General features: G+C 36.2%; 2 protein-coding genes across 3 annotated transcripts in view; both read right to left on the minus strand.

The window, feature by feature from the left end:
- LOC134842598 (programmed cell death protein 6-like) overlaps positions 1 to 21,931 on the minus strand; it is a 61,197-nt gene extending 39,266 nt beyond the window's left edge. Inside the window, exons 1-2 of one of the 2 annotated variants that reach the window (XM_063859015.1) lie at positions 21,905 to 21,931; positions 18,230 to 18,313 (exon numbers count right to left, since the gene is read on the minus strand). In XM_063859015.1, coding sequence (XP_063715085.1) covers positions 18,230 to 18,312 — 83 coding nt within the window. In that variant the 5' untranslated portion in view covers position 18,313; positions 21,905 to 21,931. Of the gene's footprint in view, positions 1 to 18,229; positions 18,314 to 18,627; positions 18,807 to 21,904 lie in introns of those variants that run through there. The other variant, XM_063859014.1, reaches the window with a different exon arrangement.
- Positions 21,697 to 24,851, minus strand: LOC134842591 (membrane-bound transcription factor site-1 protease-like). The gene has a single exon (XM_063859002.1). The coding sequence runs from the start codon at positions 24,812 to 24,814 to the stop codon at positions 21,740 to 21,742; it is 3,075 nt and encodes a 1,024-aa protein (XP_063715072.1). The 5' UTR covers positions 24,815 to 24,851; the 3' UTR covers positions 21,697 to 21,739.
- Between the last annotated feature and the right edge of the window lie 21 nt (positions 24,852 to 24,872).

Raw genomic sequence — 24,872 nt, forward strand, 5'->3', positions numbered from 1 at the left:
TTACGTACTTCAGAGCATCCGAAGTAGTAGCCAGTAAATCCAACGCTGGCAATCGGAATACAATTTCCAGACCCTACTATGGCGAAAAAGTTTTTATCAAATCAGGAGAGTACACTTTTATAGAACAATTGATTAATGAGATAAAAACAAAACTCAAAGACAAAATTCATTTTGATGCGAGTCCTCAAGAAATCACGAATAGCATGAGCATTTGGATGAACGCAAATGAAGGAATCTCATTCCCAAGTCCCCAAATACCCAGTCTGTTAGGATACAATGCAAAGCTTGATGAGAACGGTGAATATCACATTGGTTACAAAATGATACCCTCCTTCGATGCATCTTATGAGGGAAACGAACTTTACGAATCTCATTTCCCATATGACTTATCAAGTGGGACAAGTCTAATTTTTGTCTATATTGACATTATTCAATACCAAACTGTTGGTGATGCAAAGGCCCCATTGTTACGCGTCATTGATTCAAATAGACGCATCAAAAATGGTAGTGCCTGCAGCATTGAACCTAATCATCGAAAAAACTTCACTAATTTAGACTACAAAAAATTATTCACTTCATCTGTACAATCAATATCGGTACAGTTGCGCACAGAAACTGGAAGACTAGTGCCCTTTGCAGGAACTGGTAAAGTTGTGTTGACTCTAAAATTCAAGCGCTTTGATTGAAAACCAATGGAACAATATTATGCAAAGCAAGCTTCACTTCCTCATTTCTCTGGACACTACCGACAACGCGGCAGTGGATTTGGCTGCTGGTATTGGTCGTGTTGCTATACCGTTTGCACGACGGGTTATTCTACCGGCTGCGAAAAAACTGGGCAGAGAACTTTTGATGAGTGCAGCGCCAGAACTAATTGATGTCGCTATGAAAAAGAAGTCTCCTAAACAAGCATTGAAAAACACTGTCACAAAAACTGCAAGAAAACAACTCGGTGGTGGTAGACGTCGTCGTCGAAAGACACCAATGAATGGATTACGAAGAAGAAGGTCAGTAGGGGCTCGAAAAAGAAAAACAACCATTCGAAGAAAAACCAGACCAGTGAGAAGTCGAGCAGATTTTTTCTCAAACATAAAAAATGATCGCTAATTTGTTACCCAATGAAGCTACCCATAGCTCTCTGGATTTGTTTGAAAAACAACCTCTTTTGATTACTTTTGAAAACGCTTTTGATCAAAAAATTGGACCTGTCTATTCACCTAATGGACCAATGCTTGAATTTGAAATCACCGGTGACCGTAATAATTTTGTTGACCTGCAAAAAATTTATTTGGAAATACGATGCAAAGTAACGCAATCAAATGGAGCTGATCTGCGATACGACAACACTGATCCTACTGTGTCTGATTCACCGTTCCTCGTAAACAACTCCCTGTATTCCCTTTTCTCTGACTGTACCCTCTCTGCTAATGGACTCAAAATCTCAAATGCCAATAGTATTTTTGCGCATAAAAGCTTTATTGGAACAGAATTTTCTAACAGCAAAGAAGCCAAGGACTCATGGCTTAAGTGTCAGTGATATCGTTTTGAAAACAATCCCGCTGCAATAGATGCAGCTGATTTCACATCTCAACGAGAACTGGTCCGTGAATCGAGGGAAATTTGGTTCTATGGACCCGCTGGAGTTGATTTTTTCACATGTGACAAGCATTTGTTGAGCGGTGTTACCCTCAGACTTTCCTACAGACGTTCTCATGAAGACTTTCTCATTATATCGGAAGATGCTGCCAAGCATTACAAGCTGCAAATACTCGAAGCGAACCTATATGTTAGAAAAATGACTGTGACCGACCATGTGCTCTCTGCCATTGAATCAACTTTACTCAAAACTCCTGCGAACTACCCATATCAAGAAGAAATTACAAAAACATTTCTTGCAACAGCTGGTCAGCGCAGCTGGCAACAGGAAGATATTTTTGCTCGTGAACCGGTGAGACAAAATATCATAGCATTGAACACAAATAATGCATTTCTAGGAACAAACCGAACGAATCCTTTTCATTATCAAAAATTTGGATTGGAGCAAGTTACTTTGAGACGAAATGGTTTACCAATAGCAAGTACACCAATCAGTACACAAGATCATAAACGTCTCTTCTTCAACACACTATCAGCGCTGGGTTTGTTGCACTGCGGGCTGGGAATCACTCTGGATAACTACCAACAGCACTTTATTATGTGTTTTGATCTCACTAGCACACAGCAGGCAGCTCATGACTTCTTGCATCCAGAACTTACTAACTGCTCAGTTTCACTCGATCTTCAATTCTCAAACGCTTTGACAGCAAACCTGGAAATTTTTGTTTGGGGTATACGCTCATCCAATGTATTTATTACCTCCGACCGCAAAGTTACAAAGAACGTCCTTCCCATTTCGACAGTCTGAAAATGGATGAAATCCACTTGCAGGACCTCATTCAGAATTGTAAACATCTGAAATATAAGTTTTTTGGAGTATTTGCAGCCGACAATTTTCCACCTCACATCCCAAACAATATCTTTATGATTGTGAACACTTCAAAATCAGATTCTCCGGGGACACATTGGATTGTGATTTGCAACAGAAGAAATATTTTATATTTTGCTGATCCTCTCGGTCTTCCTCTTTGGCAGTACACCAATCTGTATAAACGATTGAACGAGAATTTTCATCAGGTGACTGAATTGATGACAAACTTTCCCATGCAAGACTCAAACTCTACCATGTGCGGTTCTTTTTGTATTTATATTGCACATTTGATTTTTGATAAAAACTTTAATGGTGATGCTTCTGATTTTGTTTACATAACTGATCATGTTTTGAAACGTTTCCTAACTCACATGCTTACCCATTAACTAACCATTTAATATGGTTGATTTATACATTTTACAATTTAATTTTGAACAATACATTCTTTTAGTAATTGAAATTTTACCCAATTGTTAACTGAATAGCAGTAATTCGAGAAGTTAAGCTTTTTATCAAAGTGAGAAAAAAAGTACAAAATCGATCTATGGGGGGATATCACCATACCAGCAACTGTTGCCTCCTTTCAGTACAATTTCCGGACGGGTTTCGAAACGCCGCCTTTCGGCTGAGAGTCGAGCGCCATGCGTTTTCCTCTACTCGGACCCCACGAAATTTTGTTCCATTTCAATTTTATAGTAACAAGTTAGGTACAAGTCTTAGAAATGGTTGCAGCAAAATTAATGGGCACTTTTGGCTTTCATCAGTGTTCTCGTTTTTCAAGATCTTAACCCACTTCAACTTATTAGCTCTTTCAACCTTTCTATAAAATCAAAGTTTTTGTCATAGATTTTAGAAGTTTTTTTAGTCTCCTGTAGACACGGAAAATGGAAATGTCAAAATTTTCAAGCCAATTTCATCATTTTAGAGTTTTCAGTGTTCCATAATTTTTCTTTGTTTTTACCTTCAATTGGCTGAACGAAATTTTTCATTCTTATTTTGGTCAAATTGATTTTTGCCTAAATAGAGGTGGCGGCCGCCGCACTTGACGAATTTTGCTTTCTTCGAGATTCAGCAATAAAACATGCATTTTTGAAGGAAATCGTTCACTGCAGCCAACAGTTAAGCTACGCTGCCAAAATCTTGTGCTTTCCTATATACCATATAATTTGGTCGCATATAATAGGTATATAACGTCATTTTACATGTAAACAAACCAATACCCCCAAACTTTAGAAGGGAAAACATGCACCGACCAAAACTTAATTCCATTCCCGTTTCCACAACGTTCAGTGGGAATACTCAATAATATATCGAAATTTTACATGAGGACTATTAGGTATAAAATTATACATGGTGACAAAAAGGATTATTACATAGTGACCATTAGGTATAAAATTATACATGGTGACAATTAGGAATATTACATGGTGACCATTGCTGATCATTTAATACATGGTGACCATTTTGATTTATATCTAATGGTCATCCATGTATGACAGCCCCCCCCCCCCCCCCCCGATCCTAACGCACTATATGCATACTACTCAAGGGTTTTAATAAAATTTTATTTTGTTCCATTGTTCGAGTTGGTATAAGTAATAGTTTAATTTTCCATAATTTGTCGACTTTGTGCCTTATGCAGCGGCTATTTTCTAGAAAATTTTTGAGGAAAAAGTTTTGGGTGTAGACAACGAATTTCATTCCAGGTAGATATTTTGATAATATTTGATTTTGCGTTGGAGTCTATCAAAAAATCTACTTCAAGATCTGGTGGTTGACTTTCCTAAAGGAGTGGAATTATCCAAATTTTTTTCTTTTGGTGGTGATACTTTATTTGTTGTATTCTGGTATACAATATTCATACTTGAATTATTTTCAATTATATGTGGAGTATAATTCGTGGTATCTTGATTGTTACTTGGTTCTTACAGATCGAAATTTGTAAAATCATTATCTTCGTCTGTGCTTTCACAGTTTATGTGGTTTAATTGCACTTCTGAAGCTTTTGTATTGTCAATACCTAGAGGGACTGGGCTTGTTCTATCTGTAGATTGTACTTGATTGATTTGTCTTTGATGTTTTGGTGTATTAATTCTGTAGTTTTGATTTTGTTTGGTTAAAAATTGTGAGTTGTTTCGATGCGGTGACTGAGAACAATTTCTTGATCTGTTTTGATAGTTGTTGTTTCTATTTCTAGAATATCACGGGATCTATTGTGACTCCCATGAATTAAGATGAGGAATAGAGCATCCGGTCAGCAACCTATGTATTAAGATAGGGAATAGATTTCGTATGTATTAAGATAGGGAATATGTTTCCTAATGTATTAAGATGGTAAGGTTTCAGATGGTAAACTTCAGTAAATTTTTCGGCGCCCGATCTAACCATCTTTCAAGATTCTGTACACCAAACCGATAGAGTATAGATTTCTCAATGTATTAAATTATGATTTTAATATTGTTCTCAACCATTTGAATTTATGTTGAGAGTGTCTGAAACTATGCTGAAACCTAACTAAAGCTTCAAAGAAGAAATAAAGTAAATTACTGTAAACTGCTTTATTACAGTTGAAAAGTTAAATAATATATAAATCATTGCATCGTATGAAGTTTTACTACAGTTTACAGGTTACATTTACAAAATCAATGGCTTAGTATGTATTCCATCATTAAGTACTTCCCTTTTCGGGTAAAAGTAACTGAGTCCTTTTTTAGTTAATTCCGACTAAATGATTGGAGGTTTTCAATCCGCGATTTGTCGGCTTCAAATTTACAGCTTCGTCAAGAACTCGTCTGTATTTAGAAATTGATCCATCCCCAGTATCTTCTAGCGTTCTTTTGTTGAGTCCTTTGCTGCTAAAATTAATTTTGTCACTTTTACCATAATAGCAGCAATACGGCTTGCTGCATAGGCACAACATTTCAGTACAGCGAAATCCTTCTTCGAATAGACCGGGTTCTAGTTTGTCATGCTTTTTATGGACAGCGCAGCATGTACGTGGGAAGCATCTCTGCAGTCATTTCGACGGATTTGTAGCCATTGAGCTTTGTTCTTAGGTAAAATACAATCCTCCAAGTTCTCTTCGGCTAATGCTAGATACAGAGAAACTGTGTTCATCTCCAGTTCCTCGAACATCGCAATACTTATGAAAAAAATTGTAGTATGACTCCAACATCCTGAGTTAGGCGTATTGAAGAATGAGAATATTCAATCGCTTAAAAAATTTTCATTTATTGCTTTGTGTGTTTTCATCGCCGAGATATTTGGTTATCGTGTGTCTGGATCTGTCCATAATTTCATAACCGTACGAACTGTTACCGAGAAGCTTCATCGTCTCAGCAACAAATCCAGAATGTGGATTCTCGTCTCCTTTTCGTCGAGCATCAACAAAAGTTTAAACAAAGTTGTTGAAACTAGGTGTGTACTCAACAAAGCAATAAATTTTTGTACATTGAAGTCCAAGACTAAGTTAAGAAGGGGCCTGATGATTGTGCCATTTTCTAATTTAAAACTGGAAATCAACATTCGTTGTGGGTTTATTCAGCAAATCATTTTCTTCGGCAAAATTGTTCAAGTATTTTCTTATATCGTTACGGCAGACGTCAATATTTTTAAATATTGGATGAAAATTTGAAAATGTGGGCTTCAATTTGTCCGGAACTATTAAATCACAATGCACTTAGCTAAAAAGAGATCCGTTCTTTATTTTTTTTCAAGTAAAGAATCAGTAGACAGGGTCTTCTGTAAGGAAAATTTGTCTTGACATGATTCTTGACCGAAGAATCTGTTCTAAAATGCTCCCACCACTCACACTCCCACATTTCCTGAAAATTGCACCCTTTGTCTTTTATATACTCTGCTCTCAATTCAATCATTTCTCGCTTCTTATTCCCCCTTTCAATATCTTGTTCTGACAAAAACAAACGAGTTTCTTGACATGAGCAGAATTGATAGTAGCAACCCATAGCTTCAAAAACTGTTTTACAGTGATCGCAGTAGCCGTAAACATGGAAACAGTCAGTTTTCTTCTGCTTTCCGGTTGTGTGAAAACTCAATTCTACATAACCATGTTCTCGAAAATTCTTGTCCTGTTATTCCTGGTTTTAAATCGATCAGTTTCAGAGTCATACTCCCATCTTGTGTAAAGTCCGGTCGGCATCTCTTGGCACATTGAGAACGGATATGATTGGCTAGCGTCAGTTCCAACTATTGTCTTGCAAATATTTGACGACTTACGAATATATGTTTGATCGACAACAGCCTTTCGTCTAAAAACTATTGGCGGACTACCTGTCACGTCTTCTCGAATTTTCTCACAAAAATCCTTGTCTACTTCAAAGAACTGGTAGAATTTGTGATTTGTAGATTTGTGTTATCAGATAATTGCAAGATTTTGAAGCGTGAATCCCAGTTTCAACATGTCAATTCCCTCATCATGGTAAAACTCTATCATTTTTTGCATAGCATCAAGAGTAGGAACAACATCTTAGTCGTTATACCATCGTAAGAAGTCTTTGAAAGTGATCATGCTGTGCTGTTCTCAGATGCTTTTCAAATGAGAGGAATTTTCGAAACATGTTGGTATAACTCAGTGAATACGTAACTTTTTCAGCGCACTTTGTTGATCAAGTCCTCCATTAACAATTTTTTGGTAATCGTTGAAATCTTTTTCGAGAGTGTTGTGATGTCTCAAATGTTGTTGTTGCTGAAAAAGGCTTCATATGGAGGCAATTCCGTACAGTCAAGCTTGTCTGGACTATCAAACCATTCGTAAGTGAAAAAAACCTATGGTTTCACTTGCTTTATAGGTTTTCAGAAACGAATCCAATGTTGTTGCTCCTCCAAGAAACTTCATTATGTCTAGAAAATGTACATCTCCAAATCTGAATGATATGAAATCATTTGCTTTTTTAAATGACTCTTGGTTGGATTTCTTTATCACATAAGGTTCGGGATCAAATAAGATTTGATAAGGTTCAGATCGTATCTGCCGCTATTGAAGGCGAACACCGGTAAGGTATTAACATAGCGCTCTAAGTGCTGTTTCAATTCGATCAGCTTTTTTTGAATTCTTAAGAATTGCGTCGAAATGTCATCTTCCTCGCCATCCTCAACACATTCATCTTCATAATCGAAGACTTCCTGTCTTTTAGTTAAAGTTCTAGCGTTGAGATTATCAAAGATCTTTTTGACTCGATCGATGACGGTGTTCTCGATTTCTTGAAACTTGGTTCTCATTTGTAAGTTGCTTTTTTCAGCCAGAAGTTTCAAGCTGAAACAAAAGCAATTGTTAAGAGTTCTGGATCTTTTTCACACAAGGCAAGATTGTATGCAGATTTTAAGATATTGAGACGGAGATAGGGACATGTTTTCCAATCCCAGTAGTTGTTTCAGTTGCTTTCAATTCTTCTGAGGGAACACAAATTGATTCGAAGTCAAAGATTGCTACATTCCTAAATAAATTATATTCTTCGGTGTAAGGAATGTTGCAACCGTCGAGTTTCTCGAATATTGTTTCCCGTAGTATGTACGCGTTTTTGGGATAAATATAATGCACTCTATCTTTACATCTGATTAGATGCTTGTTGAAGTGATCTGAGTTGTGGAAGAAAGTGTCACAGCTAGGACAATTTCACGGTTTTTTCAAAGTTTCCAATACTTCGCCTGGCTAATTCTCCAACATTCTCCTTCTCGAATGTCAAAATCGTAAATGAATATGTTACGTTCAACTAATTCTTCTACGAGAGGTAGATCGTAGATCATCAATTGACACTCCACGAAAGTTCTTCGGATCGTATCCAGATTTTGATAGAAACTCTTTAAACAGCTGAGATGTATGAGCATTGAGGTTACTATGACCATGCAAAAAAAATTGTTAAAGCACGGAAAAGGCAAATTTGATCTTTGTATGGTTGTTTATCTCTATCCGATAAAATACAGTTGACTTGCGTATGTCGTCGTAGTAAAGGCTCAGGCAAGACACAGTCCAGACATCCCATTGGGATGTTTTTGGTAATGCAGGAAAAATAATGACAACTGTGATCAACTTGAACCTCCACTTTGTATTCTGACGTTCTTGAGTGCATTGCTCCGCGATATCAAACTTTTCAACTTTTCTTTGGATTGTAATCATATCCGCTTTCGTACTCAGTAAATGCGGTTTTTCGAACAAACTATTGTTTTCGGGTGCGTAGTAAAACCGATATTCTCCCGTTCGATATTAAGAAGAACAAATCCAAGAGCGATATCAATTTTTGCAGCGGAATCCAGCTTATTGAATACTTCTTCAAGCTTCTCGTTGATAATCTTGATATCTAACTTTGACATTTGAAAGTTAAACACCTTATGTCTCCCATTATCCATCTCAGACGAGCAAACCGCTGATAGCTTGGAAGTTGATGGAGCATGTTTCTTGGTCACGTGATAAATCATTTCTTGCTTATTGTAAGTGAAATACTTACAATCAGGACAAGAAATAACCCCTGCTTGACAACTTTGCGGTGTCGAGCTGCATGCGCCCTAACATACATGTTTCCACAATCCCCACACTGCACTTTCTCATTATTTTTTCAGCGACGGCATCTAAAAATAGGAGAATTATTAGGAATGAATATAATGCAGTAAGTACTTGGTACATATCAATTTGGGAGATTTCAAATGTCCCAAAAAACTAATAAATTATTTATACTTATTTGAACTGTTAAAAATGTTTGAAAAAATAAAATCAAGTAGTTATACAAAGTACAGAGTGATTGCGTTCAACGTAACGAAAATCAGAATGAAATCAGTGTTATTTACTGTCGTTTCGGGAAAATCAACCAATCAGAATTGAGTTATGTTTTAGTATCACTGTTTGTACGATATCAACCAATCAGATTCCAGCATTTTCTAGAAGTGAACTGTTCATTATTTTTTGAACAACCTTTATCATTATTTTTTCATAATTTTTTCATAATTTGTTGGACGTTTTGATTGTACAAAATATCCGACTAAGTAAAGGTCTATTTAGAGAAACTTACTCAATCAAAGAGTTTACTTTTGATCCACATATTGCGTATCAAAGCTTTAAATTTACGGCTGAATTATACCTCACAAGGAAAGAAATTGTTTATTCTCGAGAATTTGAATTTAATGAAAAAGTCGTACGATAATATATCAAAAACCCTTTCTATCCCCAACCCTTTACCCAAATTTGTGAAAAAGTTCCCCAGCAAAGTTCTTTATTCCTTCGTTTCTTTAAGGATTTTCAAAGCTCAAAATCCTGCTTGATCAAGTTTGGAATCAGATTTCCAGAGATTTGTTGTGAAAAATTCATCAGTTTTAAGTTACCCTCCCAAATTTACATCAAAACCAAAGAACTTGACTATCTACTCAAAAATCAGCAACTTCTTATTGATAACATACAAAAAATTCAACTGACTTGATGAAAAAACTGGAAATGCTAGTTGTTCTAACTTTCTTTCTTTGGTTACTTATATCGGCAATATTTCTTATTTTTTACAAGAAACAACTTTTTGTCATTTGTTTTTAAGATTGCTTTTGTGTATATTTTTACTTATTTGGAAGATTTAAGCCCGTAAAAGGGTCCTCTGATTGGATACGACAACTCGAACAAAAATGACACTTTTGTGATTGGAAACAAAAATGTCTACAAATTCCTAAAACGGAACTTTGTCTCGATTGTTTACGACTTCTATACAATAATTCTATAAAAGGAAGCTGAAATCTGATTGGACACAACTACAATCCAAATAAGGAAAAACAATTCTGATTGGTTAAACCCACACATTCGAGTTGAAAGTACCCCTCATTCCTAACTAAAAATCATTTTGTTTTGAACTTAACTACCGTCAACTACCTTCTCTCTCAGGTCTAAATAGTTAAATTTCAATTTATCTACCGTCAGCTAATCCCTCTCTCAGCTCTAAATTTTCTTGTTTTTACTTTTTTTTACTCAACTTAATGCTCAAAATGATCTTCTCAGTGCAAAAGAGCAACCCTGTACTCTGTAGAAATTTCACCTGATCTAGTACAAATTCAAGAGCGAGAAACCGTCTCTGGAGTTCTTCTGGCACAAATGGACATCCCAATTCAAGTCCGGCAAATAGTGAAAGTGATGCAAAGGGATTTCAACGAACATCATATGATATAAGTACCCATCACAGAGAACCAACTTGGAAAAACGCAAATGATGGAGGAAGTGTCTGAGCATGCGGGAATGAACTACCCCGAGATTCCTGACTCAAGATTTGCGGCTAAACCAGTCGACGATTTCCTCTTTCCTTGGGAGGAAGCAGGATCAGCCGAAAACCCCATCACAATAGATGAAGATGATGGTTTCTCAGAAATAATGACGCCTCAAAACACACCTCTACATTTACCACCAGCGATGGAACCTCGCCCAGCTCTGCGTTCAATAGAGAACCTCCAGAACTCTTCTGCTGCTCCACAGCTCTTTGATTGAAAATTTTTGTAAATAATTGTTGTTTGTTAATAACTTCGTTCTTTGTGTAAAAAAACACCTAATGGTTTTTTGCATCTTGTCCAAAAAAACTCAAACTCAACTTTTCGCACTTTGCACACAAAAATTGAAACTTTCAATATGCTTTATTTGTTGATTCCAATAATAGAGTCTTACTGGTTTGGGTAGGCATGAAATTTTTATTCTGCGTTTACCTTTTTTAGATGTTGTGGATTCTGGTTCCAGAATTTTTTTGGTCGTTTATTGGTTTTCTTTTATCATGGATTAAATCTCGAAAACTTTTGAATTTCTCGTATTGTAGTTGAGTCGAATTCTGAAACTGCGTTTCGTGTTCAGGAAAATTTTTCATTATTAATCTGTTTTTGTTTTGAGATCATTGCCTTATTTCTTGCTTGTTTTTTCGAACTAATGTATTCTATTTTTTGTTTGTGGTGTAATTACAAGATCGTTTATTTCGTTTTTAATTCAACAATTGTGGAGTACTATTGTTTGTTTGTTTCCTAAATTATCTTTTGCCATAAGCATTGGAATGATGTTTGCAAATCCAGGGTTCAGGTTTCCTATTTCCTTGACTGTTAGTTCGTACAATTTTTGTGAAGTTATCCTAATCCTGGGGCATATATTGTCGAATATAGACGGATTGGAGAGAGTATATCAATGCGTTAGAACGATTTTACACTTTCTCGATGATTAAGTTTTATTTTAAGAAAAACTTACTTCATCTTGCTTAGGGTTGTGATCGAGGATTGGAGAATAGTAAATCAATCCACAAGTTTCAGGTAAAATTAGAACACAAGTAGATCGTTAGATACTATTACAAATCTTGCTAATTTTATGATTTACTTAAGCGCAGGTCAACTAAGAGGAGGGGTTCAAGTGAAGGATGAGTTACCGGAGTTCTTCACTAATTATCCTAATTAGAATGGTTAGTTATTCAAAAAGTTTCAATTTGACTTGGGTAGTTTGCAAGGATTGGAGAATGAATCGACTTTAGAGGTCGTTAGACACTTATTATTAGGAGGCGGGGATAACAAAATTGTTATAATTGATCCAAGGAAAGCCTTGATGATCAAATAATTTTAAATGAATTAAAATTTAGAATTAAGTTAAAAATTAAAGATCCAAGGATAATCTTGATGATCTGGTTTAAAGAACATTCAGGTTGTTTTAAAACAAGTATAGGCCTTAACAAAATGAGTCAAGTTAAAAATTTAAGACAAGGAAAAGATTAAAATTTTCCGAGAAGATGGATTAAAAAGTTGAAGATTTAAATGATATCAACTTTTTGAGTGATTATGGTTATGTTTTAGATGAAGGAAAAAAGAAGCATGGTTGGTGAAGGGATGAGGATATGAGTCCTTTAGAAGCAAGGGACTTTTTTAAGACTAACTTCAAATTGATTCACTCACAAATTTTGTATTTCTTATTTAATTAATTAATGCTACTAAGGGTTGTTAAAAGGGTTGTGCTAAAAAAGTGAAAAACAATTAAGTCTATTAGAACTATTGGGACTAACAAGCTTGCTTATATGGAATTAGGGATTATTATTTGGAAGAACCTGATTTTCGGAATAGTTTACGCAAAGAGCATAACAAATAAATGCCAGCATAATTTATTCCAATCAGTTTTTTGTACACGTTATACTGTACACGAAGAACTATAACAAATCATACAAAAAAACCGACACAATATAAGATTTAAAGAAAAACCAGATTTATATGATAAATCTTACGATTGTAAGATTTATGAGGAGAAGGATTTTTCATTGCGTATTGCAATTGTGACTAATAATTAAGGTGGCTCAAAACCAACATTAGTGTTTTGTGCGTGCAATCAGAGTCATATAAAAAAAGGTCGAAAATCCAAAAAAAGGTCAAAATCCAAAAATTTGATTTTTCGGAGGACAAAAAATGTTCGTGTAAGTATTTGAGCGTAGCCTCTGATGCAGGGATGCTTTCCACTACCAGTTCTATCCATTTAACCAAGAATCTAAGATTTGGGAGAGTAGTTTTCTGAGAAAAAGTATGAATCAAAAATCCTTTTTGAAGGTTTTTGGAAGGCTGTAGAAAGTGATGTAAGGTTTAAAAAAAGCGACTCGGCGTACATGCATGTAAGCAGGGGAGTCGACGGTCTTTCTATTGACACCACTTCTGAGAATCGAAAAAATAGTGTGGTGTGAGGAAAACTTATATTTTTGAGTAAAACAAATTTCCGAAGCGTCTCAAAAAATTTAAGACCAAACCAGGACATATTCATACACAGAGATGAAGCTGAGCTTCGCACCACTTGCAATATAAAAATGAATAACTATTAAAATCAAACGGAAAATTTCAAAAAATTGATTTTGTCAATAAAAGTTGCAACAAAAGCCCAAAATAACCGGAACCAAATTACCAGCACCATTAGAAACAACAATGAGATTTGGGAATGCTATACAGACGCCAACTTTTCAAAAAATCCTTTCTGTGGAATAAAGCAGACAAACAATAATGTAAATAAGCCAAAATTTTCTATTTGCACGTAAAACAGGCCTCAAAAAAAGGCATCGAGTTACGATAACTAAGCCGACAAAAATAAACAGACGGACGACAGTAGAAAAACCTAAAACTTTAGTTTGCAAAAAAAGAGTCCGGCCGAATTTGAACCTCAAATATTGGCCGTCTCAAGCAGTTGTTTTACCTCTACGCCAGATGCTTGATTGGGTTTGAATTTATGATTATCAAGCGGTAACAAAGCCGAAAAAACCTGAGCAGAAACCCTTCATGCCGAAAAGAAATTCAAAACAATTCTAAAGTTTTTAAAAAAAGTTAAGCACACACATGCACAAAAACATTTTTCGCCAAAATAACCGGAACAAAATTACTAGCACCATTATAAACTACAAAGAGATTTGGGAATGCTATACAGACGCCAACTTTTCAAAAAATCCTCTTTGTGGAATAAAGCAGACAAAAGTAAGCAAAAAAGCAATAATCTAAATTAGCCAAAATTTTCTATTTGCACGTAAAACATGCCTCAAAAAAATGCATTGAATTACGGGAACTAAGCCGACAAAAACAAACAGACGGACGACAGTCGAAAAACCTAAAACTGTAGTTTGCAAAAAAGAGTCCGGCCGAATTTGAACCTCAAATCTTGGCCGTATCAAGCAGTTGTTTCACCTCTACGCCAGATGCTTCATTGGGTTTGAATTTATTATTACCAAGCGGTAACAAAGCCGAAAAACCTGAGCAGAAACCTCTCATGCCGAAAAGAAATTCGAAACAATTCTAAAGTCTTAAAAAAAGTTAAGCACACACATGCACAAAAACGTTTTTCGGACGTAACGACGCAAAAAGAGGCACTAAATCAATATTAATCAAGCCCAAATTTATTAAGCTGATAAAAAGAAAACAATAAGAAAAAAGTGAAAATTTAACAAACCGAGCTGGTAAAATTTTAACTAACCAGAAAAGCAAATTTCGATTAGGCCGGATTTTTAAAATGGTTAAAATAACTTCAGTGAAAACTTTTTACAGTTAAAATAAACATCTTAGATTTTTCGAACCTAAATATCTACCGATTGAAAAAAACTATCAATTGATAGAAATTTAGGTTCGAAAAATCTAAGAGTTGTTTATTTTAGCTGTAAACAATTTTCACTGCAGTTGTTTTTACTATTTTAAAAATCCGGCCTAATCGAAATTTGCTTTTCACGCTGGTTTAAGTTTACCGGCTCGGTTTGTTAAATTTTCCCTTACTTATTGTTTTTCGTATTTTTTTTATCAGCTTACTAAATTTGGGTTTGATTAATATTGACTTAGTGGCCTGTTTTTAAGTCGTTGCGTCTGAAAAAAATCCTGGTCAGATTCGAAAACAGGACCTTTGCCATCCCAGGCGTATTCGTTACCGCTAAGCTAAGTGTGCAAAAGACACAAAAAAGTGAATTTATCATAAACCAAGGCACCACCAGGATTCCAATGAGTCCTGTGGACAACATTGTTTACGCGGGAAAACAGTCTAGCACCAGATTCTAGCAAAACACTTGCTTATCGCCAACACACTTGCAGATTAAATACCTGTTTTATCAAACAGGAATTACAAGTTACACGCTTTTTTCATTATGAGTCAACACAATGATTTCCGCCAATTGACAAACTCTTAAGTCTCAAACTTCAGCACTTTGCAAACAATGATCACAGGTTAAATATCTTAATATTTTGAGCTCAAGGCCTCGATTTTTACAAGGGCATTAAAAAAAGAATTTTCGAAATTCCAAAGAAGTTCTAGTTTCGAAAAAATCTCTAGACCAATTTATGATTGCACTACGAGGCCAAACTGTGCGTTCTCTGCATTGTAAGCGGAATCCGCAACAGGCCAAAATCAGATTTGTCGCGGAATCCGCAACATGGCTACTTTTCTTTGATATTCTATGCTGTTTTGGATTCCACAAACAAATACCTAAATCATTGCACCGCTCAAAATCGCTCGAAAAATAGGCGAATTTGCGGAATCCGCAACTGTATTTGCGGAATCCAGAACAAATTGTGGATTCAACAAACATTTGTAACGTTAAATTGAGCTGTTACGGAATCCGCGTCTGTAAGTGAAATCCGCAAACTGTAAGTGGAATCCGCAAATTGTAATTGGAATCCGCATTTTGTTTGCGGATTCCTTTTACATATATCTATATGTGTAGAAGCCTTTAAAATTATATATTTTAAATACATGATTTGATTTCACTAGAATAGAAATTTACAAGAATAGAAATTTATTAGAATAGATCAGTGTTTGGGATTAATGGAATCCTAATTACTGATCAGTATTTGGGAACGATGAAATCCCAAATACTGAACTAATTGGACAATCTGCTATGCGTTGGTTTTCTAATCACTCTCAACCTAATGACTCCAAATAATGGATAGATTTACTAGAATAGAAATTTACTAGAATAGATCAGTGTTTGGGATTAATGGATACCCAATTACTGATCAGTATTTGGGATCGATGAAATCCCAAATACTGAACTAATTCGACGATATGCTATGCAATGGTTTTCTAATCACTCTCAACCTAATGACTCCAAATAATGGATAGATTTACTAGAATAAAAATTTACTAGATAGATCAGTGTTTGGGATTAATGGAAACCCAATTACTGATCAGTATTTAGGATCGATGAAATCCCAAATGTTGAACTAATTGGACAATCTGCTATGCGTTGGTTTTCTTATCACTCTCAACCTAATGACTCCAAATAATGGATAGATTTACTAGAATAGAAATTTACTAGAATAGATCAGTGTTTGGGATTAATGAGTTCTCGCAAGTTGATTTCCTTCATTTACACTTGAAAAAGATGCTTCCTGTATGCAACAAATTTCATTAAAATATTCCTCTCTGTTACCATTTTTATGTTACCAATCCCAAATTTTTACCAATCTCTGACCAATATTTCTGATATAATTATATCCAGACAGTTAGAAAAATATTCAGGAAATCAAAGTAACCAAAACAAAAGACTGCTCGCTCGGCTCGTATCATGCAAAGACCTGAAAGTTCCGACTACCCTTTAACTGGTCTCGAATACTTTTTTGAATAAAATAATGACAACCTATGAATTTTAGCCTGCAAGTATCAAAATTTAAGCGTTAGAGCTTGTCATTTTTGGACTTAATAAGACCAATTACTTATCTCAATTCAATTTGGAACGATTTTGGAGAGCGAGATATTTCGCCACGAGAAAATAATTCGCGTTGCACTTTCAGCATCAAAGTGTAACACGAGCAGCTAAGACAGACTCAATTCCGGTTAATATAGCGATATGGGGACTGGCCGGGCCCACGATCTTCCAGGGTCATCTCCCTCCACAACGGTTGGTCCTGCACCGAGCAGGACCGGGGGCGAAAAATAACTTCCAGGGATCGATTCACCGATGGAGCAAATATTACTTTGGAAACTACCGAAAAAAAATGGAAACCAAAAAAAATTACTGAAACGATTTAAATTACTAAAAAAATACCGACCAAAATACAGATAAAGAAAAAAATTATGTAACGAAAAATACTTCATCTCAGGGGCGGACGCCCCCCCTCCCCAGGGATTCGACCCCCTGCCGACCCAGTGAAGTTATTAATACCCCTTTGGTACTTTTTAAGAAATCCAGTTTTGGCCGGCCAACCCTAAAACTTAAAGCGCCTTTGGCGCCAATATATACAAATTTGGAAGGGGGAGCGCGCGCCGAAAAAACGGGAATTTTTGGAACATTTTTCAAAAAGTGCCTTTTTGGACTGTTTTTTCAAAATTCAATTTTTTCAATTCGGTCGACCTAAAACAAAAAAAGGTCCTTCTGGTACTTTTTAAGAAATCCATTTTTGGCCGAACGGCTCGAATACATTTTTCCCCAGTCTCAGCAGTCGCACCAAAACGATAGTTTACAAATTTATGTTCTAAATATTTTTTTTAAATTTTCGATTGTGCGACAACGTGAGGCTTGTTTTTCGCTCAGGTGAAAAGATAAAAAAAACTGAATTCTTGAAAACAACAAAATTTGAAACCAAATAGAATTTGAGCTGCAAAATTTTTAAAAAGAGAACCCAAGATAAACATTTTTATGATTATTTTGAAAGTTTCGAATTCCGAAGAAAAAAAATCACGTTTTTTAGCTCAGCAGTTCAAGAATTTTTGGGAATAACATTTTTACATAATTAACTAAAACTGGATCAATAAGCAGGGGTGGATTTAGGGGGGCGGGGGTGCGGACGCCCCCCCCCCCTCAGGGATTCGACCCCCTGCCGACCCAAAGGGTCCCCTCTTTGGTACTTTTTAAGAAATCCATTGTTTGCCGACCGATCCTAAATTTTTTCTTAAGGCGCCAATATATACTAACTTTGAGGGGGAGCGCGCGCCAAAAAAACGCGATTTTTTTGTCAACATTTTCCAAAAAATGCCCAAAAACGGCTTTTTTGACCTGCTTTTTCAAAAATTTGCCTGCAGCACAGGAAATTTAGCCAAAACAGCATCTTTTTAGTGCTTTAGTAGAGCTCGGAAAATCGGTTTGGTCCACCTAAAAAAAAGGTCGTCAAAATTTTCAAAATTTTTTTGAAAATCCCCCCCCCCTCGAGAAAATCCTAGATCCGCCCCTGCTTCATCTAAATGCTAGGGATTCCATGATATGAAATCGTTAATTATCTAAGCAAGCTTAATTAAATATCAGATTCACCATTTCATTCCATGAACTGTGAATATGTCATCTAAAACGAACTGTACAAGGATATGGGATTGGAAGGTGAAGTACAAACCCCTGTTGTGAAGATCTGGAGCATCTGCTGGATGAGGCAGCCATTCCTGCGGCCACACCAACAACTGCTGCACTTGCTACCATACTACAAAACAAAGGGCATTCAATATTTACACCGAAAAAATTCCAAGCTTTGGCTTTCAAAGATTTAACCGCTCTTTTAGGATGAGAGCCCGCTCTAATGACTTCTCAGTCAGTATACATGACATGGTATTTATTAGTGGTGAATAACGCCTATCAACCAAAAAGGGTAGTTAGATAACTTTTGTTTTCTATTTTAGGACCTAATACATTTCCAGAAGACAGAAAACATTACGAGGGTGCTTAAGAATCTGTTACACTTAAAACCCAGTTTTGGTCCTTTCAGGATGAAAGTGATTAATTGGCTATTGAACAAACCCTGGAGCGGCGACAGGTATTGCAACTGGCACAGGAACAAAACGAGTGTGTGGTCTGTAATAACGAGGCGGAGGTCCTCCGAAGGCACGACCACGTCGCATTTTAGTCAATAGAATAAAGCGAATTAAATGCTGACTTCAAAATACAAACTATGGTCACAGTGAAGTTATTAATAAGCAAACAAACAATTTAAGTCAATTTTATTTGACAGCAAACTAATCTCAACTTGAGTCGACAAATAAGAAAAACAATTTCCCACAATTTCATATGCTCAGATTTTCAGAGCTGGTCTCCGGAGCAAAAAATGGTCAGTCTAGATTTACACTATCATAAAAACATGATACAAAAAAAACCCAGCGTACCAAATCGTTACGCAAAAAATATGTGGACTTTACAAGTACCAAAAAATCTATCTGAAATCAACCAAAACTAAAAAAAAATTCAATTAAGTGAAATTATTTGCATGTGCCAAAACATTCTCAATTACTGAATATCGAAAAAAAATTGAAAATAAAATTCAATTTGTCAGATTCTGTATGCAGAGGCGGATCTAGGATTTAAAAGTTTTTAGGTCGACCAAATTGAGTGTCCGAGCGGTCCCAGAACACTTTAAAGACCCTATTTGAAAAAACGTTTGTTCCGTTTTTGGGAAAAAAATTGCATTTTTTTGGGCGCGCGCTTCCCCTCAAAAAAATAGTTTTTATTGGCTCCAAAGGCACCTTTAGAAAAATTTTAGGGTCGGTCGCCAAAATTGGATTTCTTAAAAGGTACCAAGGAGGGACCTTGGGCTCGAATCCCTGAGGGGGGGGCATAGATCCGCACCTGTCTGTTTGACATCACTATCATGTAGAATTATCACAGCACTAAAATATTTCAATTTTAAGAGTACGACCTCCAAAAGCTAAACTAAAAAACATAGGATAGTAGTATAAAAGGCTCAGCAGCAATTAGCAAAAACAAGGATAGCCTGTTGCTGTGCAATTATCAAAAAAAGTCCGACCACAAAAAATAAAACCAAAAAAAAAAACAATTTTTTTTTCGATTTTACTCTTCTTTTTTACGCGGTGAGATCTGAAGAAAAGCAAAAAAACTTAGGCTTATTCGATAATTAAAAAAGAGAGAGAAGACGGAGTTTCGCATCACTTGCGATACAAAAATGTATGACTATGATTAACAGCAAATGAAAAGACAAATCAAAAACTTTAAAAAAAAACTCCACAAAAAATCGCTTTTTTAAGATTTAAATTTTCTGCAAAAATTTCCTGTACCATCAAAATTTTAACAAATAGCTTCCAAAACGCTTCAAGAAACCGAACCTTTCTACGGGACCTAAGCCAACAAAAATTAGCAGACACGAAAGACTACAATATCGAAAAAAAAAACAGGTCCCGACTGATATCGCGATCTTCTGATACTTGTCGTCTCAGGCACAAGTGTTACTAATGTAATTAACCTACAGAACACTCTTAGAATTTATAAAGAGAACAACTTCCAAAAAATTTTAATGAAAGACAAAAAAAACAAAAAAAGCAAAAAATAGGCAGAACTTCTTGGAGCTCAATTACTTGCGCAAAACCAGAAAACACAGAATGCTTTTTAAGATGAGTAAACCCAGCCAATATTTTGAATAAAATTGGTGCTGCGACAATTAAGCCTTCAAAAAAAGCAGACAAACAGAAGTCCGACAAAGATTTTTTGACGCCGGTTACAGAAAAAAACATGTCGTGGCCGGATTCGAGCCAATGACCTTTGACTTTTTCGGCAGATGCGTTACCCCTCCGCCAGATGCGCGATATAATGTCTGACATTTGATTCCATACAAACCATAAGTAAATTGATTCAAAAGATTCCGTAAAACTAGTTGGTTACCCGAAAAATTGTATATTGCTTTGAACGATCTGTTATGAGGCAACTTAACCAATATAACATGAGCCGAAATCATTCAAAGCGAAAAAGTAATAATTAAAAAACGGCATCTTTAAACATAGCCAATCGAAGATAGGAAAAGAGTAATGAGCGCAAGTAAACATTAAAAAGCCACTGAATTTCTTGAAAAACTTTCGAATTTCAAAAAAAAAATAGATTCTCTTTAAGCTCTCTGAATTTCTAGAACAATTTATGACTGGCGCTTTTTTGATAACATGAGCCCAACTTGAGAAAACTGGATCAATAGGTAAAGTTCTTATTTCGCTGAGAAATCTTAAAAATAAATTCCACTTTCGAAACTGGAACACGTTCACGTTTTTTGGTGCCATTTCCACGTTCGTGTTTTGGAGTGCTATTTCCGTCACTTTAAGCAGATGATTTTCAATTGAACTCAAAAAAAGCATTATACCTAAGTGCATCAAATTTTCCTGCAAGAAAAAACAAAAAAATCAGCAAGACCTATATAAGAGCCTTCACTACCATCATTACTCTTAAAAACGAACTATAAGATACAAAAAATTACAAAGCTTTTCACCAAGTTTTTTTCTTATTTTGAGAGGGTAAAGTTTGTTCGATGAAAATTGATTTTTTAGTGTAACTCCTCCAGGAAAACAAGCTTTTGAATCTTTGTTTAGCGGTTCTTTAACAGTTCAAATTATGCTTTGGAACCATTTTTTAAAATTTTCAACTTTATTATTTTATTTTCAAAGACAACGAGCAATTTATGATTAATTTACTAAAATTTTATAAATAAGATTATACTCGATGAGCTACTTTTTTTATGAATGTAGTCGGAACTTTCCCTGCGACTACTTTTGTTTTAACATGTTTTTGCTTGCAACTGATTTTGAATGTAAATGCAGTTGTAGATTTAATGCAGTGATTGATGATACAACTAAATGCGCTGCCCTCGACGAGGTAACTACAAAAAAATCAATTATACCAAACAATGTTCAAAGTATTTTTGCGTGAAAAAAAAACACCCGAATACAGAATTCCTTCCCAGTATGCGGTCAAAACAAAATTCCGGGAGAAAGAACTCAAAAATTGATCGAAATTCAAAAAATTGCTTTCATTTGTTCGACAAGCAAGCTGGAACAATCGTGTACTGCTGTAAACGATTTGGAAACTTGACTTCAAAACGTTTATTCAACTAAATAATTATCTGACTAACCATTTAAAAAAACTATGATAAAATAAGTCTGCTAACAGCTCTAGCCGCCCGTCTGAGAAAAACTCTGAACTTTCTCTTTCGTAAAATGATTGCACGGAATAGAAGCACGGCGATGACTAAAGAAGATAAAGATACTATTGATAGCAAAATGGTCAACTCATTTTGGCTTTCACTGACCAGCACTCTTTGATTGTACGGGCGATATTTTCTCCAATAAGTCACATTTATGTCCTTTCCGTCGTACAACCCAGAAAGAACTGACGCTTCATTTTCAGTCGAAAGTCGCACATATGAGCTCAAATTTAACTCCAACCGTTCTTTCATGTTTTCATACAATGCCCGGCTAATTGGCACTTCGTTATTTGAAACTGATAGCCATTCTTCTACATAAGGGCAATTTGGTGATCTATCAAAGACACCCGATGAATTTCGCAGCTTTGATCTTGAATATAAAATTAGTTCACTTTTTTCCAAATTAGTTTTAGAAGTTGTTGGTTTCGCAATGTTCAAATTCGACCTTCTGAACTGTTCGAAAATTGTCTCATTCAAAGTTCGCATTGTAGTGTAATTCAGCATATCAAGGAATAGTTCGTAGCACTTCTTCGAAGACTTCGAATCACGAGTATCTTCCAAGCAACTTGAATCAGTTAGAACAGCCAAACGACCTGAGTTAGGTGTGTTTAAATCCACAAATCCTGCTATTGGCACACCCTCAACTAGTCTTCGTTTTTCATTCAAAACATGCGCTGCTTCATCTTCCAAATTCGCTCTTAGAAGATAACCGTTCTCAGGGAAGCTTAAAATACTGCCAGCCGAAAACAGTTCGAATGTTCCGGTTCCAAAGCTCACCTGTCCGTTGTAGACATGGTCTGATAATGCCACTTGAAAATTACTTAAAAGCCAATTCAGAGCGGGCACGTTGCTTCCACCAGTCAACGGTGCCTTAACCATTCTTGTGTTTTCGTCAAAGTATTTGATCTTGTCCATAACTTCTAAATTCCACCATTCACTCACAACAAACACTGACAGTCCCTTTTCTGTTACGTCTGTATGCAATTTTTCAATCTCAGAAGTCGTGAAATAGTCTTCACTGTCTATTATAATCAATGTCTGATAGTTCGTAGCGTCGAAGCAGTTTAAACTGCTTGATAATATCTCTACGTAGAATCCCGCGTTAACTAGTAGATCAAAAACAGATCTGAAGTTCGTATGCGGGTGATCTGCGTGCCAATCTAACATGTCACGTTTATCGCTCAGATCATCTCTTGGAAAATATCCATTTGGATATTTCAAGCTATGGAACTGATCCCATAAAATACGTCTATCTCTTTTCGGAGCCGGAATTACCTTTAGTTTTACAGGAAGAACCACTTCATGGCCAGTCCTCAGTTGCATACCTGAGTTAATAGCTTTGCTGTGTATGTTCAAACGAATCAAACCAGCAACAATACCGGAGAAATTTTTCGCACTTACCAGAACACTAATTCGGATTCCCAGATACCCTCCCCAAGGCCATAAAACCGCTGGATAATCAAAACTCATGGATACTTTTTGCGCACTCTCCGTCGTTGGGCTCCAAATGGGCACAAGTATCATTCTGGAATCAATGTTCATACTATTTGTTATTGTCACGTTAACCATTGTTGGTGCTCCTGTGAAGTAAATTGACTGCGCATTCAGAGGCCACGCGTACGAACTATTATCAGTCATGTCCAATTCACTCGGAAACAATGTTATATCAGGAGACATGGATCTGAGGTTTTCAAACGCACTGATTAAGTTAAGCTTCCCGTTTCCTTGCTCGCACATACTAGAATTTTGGAGCTTTTCTGCTGACGAAGTAATCATTTGCTTAATCAAAGGCGGGTTTGCAATCAATGATCTTCGCCTTGCGGCGCTAATGAGCAATGCAACAGACCCAGCAACAATCGGAGAAGCCACTGAAGTTCCTCGCATGGTTGTGCAAATTCCTCCAATTGAGTGACCTCGAACGTCAGTTCCAGTGACAACCAAATCCGGCTTAACTCTTCCTGTACCGCTCGGAAGCTCCCAAGATGTCATTCCCCGAGATGAAAAGGAAGCGATGACATCATTTTGATCGACAGCTCCAACGCCAATAACTTCCGCCTGATCCGCAGGATTATTCAAAGTTCCAAAAACGGGCCCGTCATTGCCTATAGCCGAGACAAACGCAATACCACTAGCAACAATCTGGGACACTTTGTCAACAAACAAACGGTCCTCAAAATCTGGACCACCGATGCTTAAATTGATTACGTCAACTTTCATGGAAATGGCGTAGTTAAATGCATCCAGAAACCAGGATGTTCGCGAGATTTTTTTCTTATTGAACACCTTGAAAATGTGGATATCAACATCCGGTGCAACTCCTGGACATTTCGGATCCGTCGAAGCAATGACACTGGCTACAAAAGTACCATGACCTACCATGTCAGTGCTTTTCTTGTCATCTGTCCATTGACTCTTCGACTTCACATTGGCCAAGTACTTAGTCCTACTTGTTATTCCTGTGTCAAACACAGCAACTGAAACCCCCGATCCCGTTTCACCAACTTTATGCAGTCTTCGAGCATCTGAAAGGTATTTTGGGTAGTCTTTTTTAGAAGCATACGAACTTGAATCGTCTTTCAGCAGGCTGCGTGAACTAAATGAGGAGTTTCTATGAGTTTTCTTCGTTTTTGAATTCAGTTTTATAACCCTATCAAAAGTCACTGATTTTATTAGACGATGCTTAAGTGACGCTAGTGAAAACTTTTCGGCTTCTTTCAGAACGCGTACAATTTCAAAGTCACTTGGAATAGATTCATACGCTCGATTGTTTCGATCGACAAAACTGAACCGAATGCGAGCTGCAGAATTTCTGTTATGCAACTCAATTGAGTGATTTATGAAATGATGACGCTGACTTTTCAAGTAGAAAGAGTGAAAAACGACCAAATAGTCTGTTGTTACTTTGTCGCTACCTTCCTCGTAAGATTCCGAAATAAAGTTTACGGCGAATAGGACACACATGGTAAAAAGAGACTTCGTGAAAAGAGAATGATCGTGCATTCCAACTCTCTTCATAAAAATTCCATTCCATTTGAACTTTTCTCAAGCAAATTGATCTGAAATAGTAGAGCTT

Source organism: Symsagittifera roscoffensis, chromosome 3, assembly GCF_963678635.1.
Source record: "Symsagittifera roscoffensis chromosome 3, txSymRosc1.1, whole genome shotgun sequence".
NCBI classification, from domain to species: Eukaryota; Metazoa; Xenacoelomorpha; order Acoela; family Convolutidae; genus Symsagittifera; species Symsagittifera roscoffensis.